General features: G+C 32.4%; 1 protein-coding gene across 1 annotated transcript; it reads right to left on the reverse strand.

Moving 5' to 3' along the window:
• Window positions 1-1263: 1263 nt before the first annotated feature.
• LOC103872599 (kinesin-like protein KIN-7A) lies at window positions 1264-5919 on the reverse strand. Its single transcript, XM_009151030.3, has 14 exons — window positions 5675-5919; window positions 5126-5370; window positions 4941-5030; window positions 4750-4850; window positions 4551-4667; window positions 4399-4480; window positions 4238-4305; window positions 4092-4151; window positions 3863-3987; window positions 3573-3771; window positions 3379-3489; window positions 3194-3295; window positions 1801-3128; window positions 1264-1722 (listed from the first exon to the last, which is right to left on the reverse strand). Exons 2-14 carry the CDS (start codon window positions 5358-5360, stop codon window positions 1398-1400), a joined length of 2943 nt encoding a protein of 980 aa, XP_009149278.1. The 5' UTR covers window positions 5361-5370; window positions 5675-5919; the 3' UTR covers window positions 1264-1397.
• Window positions 5920-8063: the final 2144 nt, after the last annotated feature.

Raw genomic sequence — 8063 nt, forward strand, 5'->3', positions numbered from 1 at the left:
ACTTATAAAGTGCTCACATCAAGGTGCACATATATGTGTATGTAAAAGTATATAAAAATAAATGACAAATATATAAAGATATTGTTAATTAATATTAATGATATTTTTGTTCTAAATAATACATAACAGATAAAATTAAAATTAATTAAAAATTAAAAAGGCCTTGACATTAGTGAATTTTTTTCATATAAAAAAATCAACTGTATCCGTAAATAGAAGTGGGCACAGATCGAATATCCGAGTATTTGGAAGCATTCATGTCGATTCAATCTTTAGCCACTTGGATAATCGGTGACTATGATATCCGAAATGATTTAGAATTTTAAAGAATATCCGACTTGATCCGTAAATAAAATTTAAAAAATAACTGAAAATTTAATAATAACGTTTTATTACAAAAATAAAATATTATTTACTTTTAAAATTTTAATACCTAATATAATAAATTTAATTCATAAAAATATTGTAATACTTATATAAACTATAATATATATAACATATATATATATAATTCTGTACATATATGTATATATATATATGCATATAATAGATCAAATTTGATAATTACTCCTAAAAATATTGGTATTTGTGATTTGCTTTTTTTTTTAATTGTATTTTAGTAATTGATTTGTTTTGTAGAGTTACAGATATCCATATTTTTTGGTTCAATTCAAAACGGATAACGAATTGAATCAAAACTTATAAATATTTTGCCCAACTTTATCGGTAAACAATAAAAATAATATATATATAGTTTAGCTTTTGATTCGTTATTTGTTTTGATCCGAACCGAAAAATCAAAAGTTTTATTGGAACCATGCATATGAATTTTATATTAAAAAATATAAAGTATATAGTGTAAACACATTTATGAATATAGTGTGAACGCGTTAGCATATTTATTATCAAATCATTGTGAGGCTGCCACGTGTCTATTATAGTGTGAATGCATTTATTATAATGATTCTCCTTTAATATATAAGGGATTCAAAAAACTTTGCTGATAGTCTTTCCAGATTCCCAAAACAAGATAACAATCTTTGACCTATTTTGTAAATTCAGTAGCATTAGTCAAAATCCATTATTCTTGGATAAACGATATGACTGGGACTGTCAAATGTAATATAGTGTGAGCGCGTTAGCATATTTATTATCAAATCATTGTGAAGCTGCCACGTGTCTATTATAATGTGAATGCATTTATTATAATGCTTCTCCTTTAATATATAAGGGATTCAAAAAACTTTGCTGATAGTAGCATTAGTAAGTTCAGTAGCATTAGTCAAAATCTATTATTCTTGGATAAACGATATGACTGGGACTGTCAAATGTGATAGGGAATACAAAATCAAAATGATAAGAGAACATAATTCACAAACACAAACAAAAAAAAAGTTTCATAGATGAAGAAGGTTAGAGATGTTGTCCCAACCAATGTTCCACCTTTTATCCGAAGGCATGGCGAAGTTGAGCTCAAACATCTCTTTAGAGATGTTCCCACTTTCGCAGAACCCAACAAGCTTCGCCACTATCTCTGCGCTCTCCTGCACGTGCCTTGAGTCGTAAGGATCAGTCCATAGCTTGTTCACAAACTGCAGCTTCCTCTGTTTCCCTTCCAGTGGCACGTCCCATTTCATGTACAGCTCCTCTCTCTCCTCAGGCGTCAGTCTCGAATTGATCCTTCTCGCCAAAAACTCCCTCTCACGTCTCAATGCTCTTATACTGCATAAACACAACACATTAGCTTTTTGTGAAGTGGCTAATGTAAGAGAACTCACTTGTATGTATGTGTGTGTGTACCTTGATGATAGAGATACAACTGCAGTGTCATCGCCATTTTTAGATGGAGTTCCGTTACCTATTCGAGCTGGAGTTGCGTTACCTACTTCTGCTAGGTGTTGTTCTAACCATGTCAACCGTCTCAGCTCGACTTCCATGTAGATTTGGTCTGCCTGATCGCCTTTGAACAGTAGATAGAACTGTGTCCTGTGGATGATGGAGACGTGGCAGACATGCCACAGCTCTATGATCTGTTGTCTCTCCTCTATGAATGTTATATGCCACGCTACTTGACTCTGCTCTTCATTTTCCTCTATGGTCTTCTCCTCGTCCTCTACGCTGTATCCAGCTCCTTCATTTGCTTCCAGCTCAAGCACCTGACAAACGAGAAGTTGTTTCTGGTACTGTAGTTTGGCGACACGTTCTTTGAGCTCGGTGACGTATGCTCTTATGCTTCTCACGTTCTCCTCCGCTGCGTTTTGGAACATCTGCTGCATTTTCTTCATGTTCACTGAGCTTGATCTTCTGTACCCTGGAGTGCCTTCTCTTGACGACACATCTCCGCTCTCTTCTCCTCCTTTCTGTGGAGTCTCTTGTGGTGTCACTGTCCCTCTAGTTGCGGGACTGTTGTTCTCTTGAGGATCTTTGTTCTCAGCATCACAGTCCAAGACTTGCTTAGAAGCTGAAAGAGGAGAGCATGGAGATTTCAAGAAATTCTGGCGGTTGGACACGCTGCTCGGCGTCAATGGAAGCTTCTTCTTCTTTGAATGATGATGATGATTCTTTGCCTTGGGGGTTTCATCTCCAGCATTGGTGTTGCTTGTAAGTGACATCACCAGCTTATCTATTGACTTCTGAACACTCTCAAGTTGCTCCTCTAGATTTGCGATGGTGCTTCCTTGTGAATGGAGCCTTGTTATCTCTTCCTTGAGGTTGGCACTTACACTCTTGTTAGGAGCTATAACATCTCCCGTATTCAAAACTTCTTTAAGCACTGTGGAGGATGATCTCACGGTACGCATCTCCCTTATCTCTTCTTGAAGCTTGGCGATGGTCTGAGCTGCATCTTGGTTTCCTAGTCTGTGGCAAGCTACTTCCTTCTGTAGTACTTCGAGAGCCTTTGTTGCTTCTTCACCAAGCTGTTCTTGAAGGTGTTCAAGTTTTCGGATCTCGTGCATTAGTGTGAAAGGAGCTGTTGATGACTGGCGTATCATAGATTGACGTATAGTTGTCTTTCTGGCTCTCTCGTTCCTGTTTAGCGTTTTGTTCTCCGCGCTAGGGGTCACGGCAACAGAATAGGAAAGACATTTTCTGACCGGTGGGTCTGGTGAATCAAAAGGATTTAAGCCCTGAGATACAGACAAAGTCTGTTAGTACATATAGAAACAGTAGAGAGAGGGAGAGACTTAGGAACCTTATTTTGTTGTTGTTCCACTTGAAGCTTTTGGCGCAACTCCTCAAGTTGGATTTGTGCATCATCTCTTTGTTTCCTAAGCTCTTCAATTTCCATTTCCATCTACAAAAATCATCACTAAGTATCAAACCTTTTGTTCACTATATAATCTATGCGGTTTTGACGAAACTGAAGTGAATAGAAACCTGCTGGATCTTAAAATCCTTTTCTGTTGATGGACCAGGTGTGCGACGCTCTGCCTCCAGTCTAGCCACTTCTTTCTGAAGATGTTTCACTAGTTGCTTATCAGAGACAACCTGTAGTAGTTACAATACTAGCAAGTTAAATATTTTGTTTGTTTTCATCCAAAAAGGGCACCAAAAAGAACAAAGATCATTACCATATTCACTTGAGCATTGTTTGTAACTTCCTTGGCTCGGTTGGCGAAGTAGAGAGTATTTCTTGATTGTTCAGCATGAGTCGAGGCTGGACTTAATGTACATATAATGGCTGTTCGAGCATTTCCACCGAGTGAATGCTGTAATATCCGAGTGAGCTTGGAGTCTCTGTAAGGTATGTGGCCGCTTCTCTTCCCCACACTATGAAGAGTTCAAAATTCAGATGAAATCAATTTATTAAGAGTTTTTGAAATTTCAAGTGTCACTCTCAACAGATATATAAGTATCTTACCTTAGTTTCCTTATGACAGTTGTAAGGGTCATTAGACTAAGATTGATATGGCAACCTTCCCTGAGCCTCGTTCCATCTGCCTGCGACTGTGACGCTCTTTCACTTCCTGCTAAGTCCACAAAGTTCTGCAATGAATTCACGCACACACGCACCAGTTAAAACACATATTTCTAGATATACTGAAGACTCAAAATATAGAGAAACTGAAAAGAGAAGGATCTATTTTTACCAGACTAGACATGTATGATCTCACACAATCTGAATTTTCGCGGTGAGTACTTTGTATCGTCTGCTTTGCCATCAAGAACTTGTTATCAGCATTTTACAGGGGATGTTTAATTTTGTTTCAGTGAAATAATGAATAAAGAACATTACCAGTCTGATTATTTGGTGTGACCGTGAGCTAGTATCATTCAAAGCAGTTTCTCCAACTTGCCTTTGAGCTATCAAAAAGGAAGTACCAGTCAGAAATGTCGAACATGAATCAAACTTGGAGATTATGAGAAACCGAATATGATGCAACAAGCCCAAGTTACCTTCACAAATGCTAATCAGATGCCTCAAGTGTTGGTCATTATTAGCTGTTTCTTCCACCAGTTTTTCGACCACAGTCCCTTTCTGCAATCGTGGATCGTTAGGCCATTATCAACAAGAAAATGATTCCAATGCAATGTAAATAAGTGAGTACCTCAGGGTCATCAAGGAGTTTAAGGGCACGCCCTGAATCTGAATTCAGCAGATCCCTAACATTCTCATTGTATATTTCCAGACCAGAGATCTTGATAGTAAAATCTCTTTCAGGGGTCTATAAACCAGAAAAATTAAGCAACTAGTCAAAAGATCTGCACTGACATATAAAGCTCTGATCATAGCAAAACAAAGCTTACGTTAGTTATGTGATTGTAAATATCATTGACAGCTTTCTCCGTTACTCCTCTCATGGTATATGTCTTCCCACTGCTCGTTTGTCCATATGCAAATATTGTTGCTGAAACATTAAAACTAATTAGTCATCTACTAATCAATCCAAGTAAAAGCTACAAACAAAACAAGACTATCTTAGTCATAAAGCATCTACCGTTTATGCCCATCAGAGCAGACAATGCAACATTCTTAACACCATCTTCATACACATCTTCTGTGACACTCTCTGGTCCAAACACTTTATCTGAAACAAAAAAAAAAGAGTGCATTCATTAGACACAAGATTCCTCAGGAAACAGAACGAAAAAAAAAAGCAAAGATATGGACTCTTAATATTACCGAATGTAAACGAGGACTGGTGATGCGAACGTTCTTGAGCTTGTGGTTTGGACACAATGGTGTGGTCATCAACACATTCCCAAGCCACTTGGTCTTTAGCTAACTGTTCCTTCTTGTTCAGTGGCCTTAGCCTCACGGTAACAACGATCTTCTCCTCCCTTGATCGTGAGCTTCCACCTGGTGTTACAGCTGGTGTTCTGTCGGTTTTCGAAAGTGGAGTTCCAGGAGTTCTCATTGTCGTCTTCCTACAAATGATTACAGATTGTTTCGTCAGATCTATTACATCATCAGAATTCCAGATTATTTTCCCCCAAATCTAGGGATTACTTTTAATCTTTCTTCTGAAATATTACTCAGATCTATGTAAAAACTCATATAAGGCAACATTAATAATGGATTTTCTTAACGAAATTTGATTTGAGTCAAACCTAATCCATAAAAGGTAATCTTAGGTTTGCTTAAAGCTCGAAACTTTCCAAAAGAAAAAAAAAACACTTCACTTCACTAAACAGAGTTACAGAAAAAAAAAATAAGGGATGGAGTACTTACAGAAACCAAAGGAATCGAAGAGTTACTCTCGGATCGAAGAGAGATCCAGACACCAAAATTGTCTGAGATCAACGATAGAAGAAATGAATTAAAGAATAAAAGAATGTGAGTGAAGTAGATAGTGAGAGAGGTTTCTGATTAGTCTCGTGGTAGAGATGAAGAAGAAATGAAACGGGTTTTGGGCTTCTTTTGTCTTTACCGAGGTGAGAGAGAGATTTTGAATCTGAGAACCCCCAACGGCTAGTCCCTTCCGAGTTTCTTTTGAGGGGCTTTCTTTTTCGTCTGTTTCAAAATCTACCCTCGCATTTTTAATTTCTACTAAAAGTCACCTTCAACTTATTTTCTAAAGATCCCTTATATATTAATTGAGGAACATTTGAAAAGATGTAACCTCAATTTTGTATTAATTAAAAGAGGTCCCAATGCATAGGTGGCACTCAATTAGGTAGTCAATTACATTCAATTGAAAAATAAGTAGGTACACATTCGATTTTTATATGTTGTTAGATACATAAGTTGGTCAAACTATATGATATAATGATATGATATGATATTTTCTTTCCTTAAATAAAACCTACGGAATTACCATAAATGACTAATATATATATGACAATTAATGAGTTTAATAATAAAGATTTGATAACAATGTATATCTCCTCCATCATTTTTTGTTTAATTTTATATTATTAAAATAAATTAAACAATCAAATTAGCTATAAAAATAAAATTTAGATTTTTTCGTATATGTTATATTTTGAATTTTTAAAAACGACAATAAATGACTAAAACTATTAAAATTATTATGTTAAAAATTAATGATCAATGTTTAACATTTTTATTATAAGAAGATACACATGATTTTAAAACCATATGAGTAAAAAATATCATTTAATAATAAAATAAATAATATATATATATATATATTAAACACTATATACCATAAGATTACATAAATATTTTAATATTAAAACTTTCAATGAATTTTCAAGAACATTTATAAATTATAAACTTATTAAAGATTTCAGATTGAAAATTTTGTTATCGATGATTTAAATATTTTGTTATAAAACGATATGAACGATCATAGAACCGTATGATTATAAATTCTTATTTAATAAATAACTATACAAAATATACTATTCCTAGAAAAATAGGTTGGTCCATCTTAACTTATATTACACTTTTTATTAAACTAACTATCGAATTGATAAATAACGTACCAAAAAATGTTTTGCACTTTCCTTAAATAAAAGCTACGAAATTACCTAATATGATTAACGTATATGTGAAAATTAATTATAATGAATAATAAATATTTGATAACAATTTTTGTATCTTAGTTCTTTTTTTAATTTTATATTATTAAAATATATTTAAAAATCACATTAAATATATAATAAAAACATTTATAATTTTTCTTATATGTTATATTTTGAATTTTTCAAAACGTCTATAAATTATTAGAAATTTGAAGATCCCCACTCTGAAAATTTTGTGATCAATAGATTATTTTTTTGTCATAATAAGTTACAAATGATCATAAAATTGTATTAATATGAACTTTTATTTAATATTATAAGAAGATACACATTATTTTAAAACCATATGAGTAAAAAATATCATTTAATAATAAAACATATATATTATATATATATATATAGATTATACTATATACCATAAGATTACATAAATATTTTAATATTAAAACTTTCAATGAATTTTCAAAAACATTTATAAATTATAAACTTATTAAAGATTTCACATTGAAAATTTTGTTATCGATGATTTAAATATTCAGTTATAAAATGATATGAATGATCATAGAACTGTATGATTATAAATTCTCATTTAATAAATGACTATATAAAATATACTATTCTTAGAAAAATAGGTTGGTCCATCTTGACTTACATTATATTTTTTATTAAACTAACTATCGAATTGATAAATAATCTACCAAAATTTTTTTTGCACTTTCCTTAATTAGAAGCTACGAAATTACCTAATATGATTAACGTATATATGAAAATTAATTATTATGAATAATAAATATTTGATAACAATTTTGGTATCTTAGTTCTTTTTTTTTAATTTTATATTATTGAAAATAATAAAAAATCACATTAAATATATAATAAAAACATTTATATTTTTTCTTATATGTTATATTTGAATTTTTCAAAACGTCTATATATTATTAGAAATTTGAATATTTCCACTCTGAAAATTTTGTGATCAATAGATTATTTTTTGTTATAATAATTTACAAATGATCATAAAATATAACGGATATGAATTTTTATTTAATAAATATTCAAACTAAATAATATATATATATATACACTAATGATTTAAAGCAACAAGATTGGCTGATCAATTTAGTCGTCCA

The sequence above is a fragment of the Brassica rapa genome, chromosome A06 (genome assembly GCF_000309985.2).
Source record: "Brassica rapa cultivar Chiifu-401-42 chromosome A06, CAAS_Brap_v3.01, whole genome shotgun sequence".
NCBI lineage: Eukaryota > Viridiplantae > Streptophyta > Magnoliopsida > Brassicales > Brassicaceae > Brassica > Brassica rapa.

Coding starts and splice junctions, on each gene's coding strand:
- LOC103872599 (XM_009151030.3), bottom strand. CDS start 5,360: ATGAGAACTCCTGGAACTCCACTTTCGAAAACCGACAGAACACCAGCT. Junction 4,306..4,398: donor TCTGATTAGCATTTGTGAAG/GTAACTTGGGCT, acceptor CCTTTTTGATAG/CTCAAAGGCAAGTTGGAGAA. Junction 3,129..3,193: donor TGGAACAACAACAAAATAAG/GTTCCTAAGTCT, acceptor TCTGTATCTCAG/GGCTTAAATCCTTTTGATTC.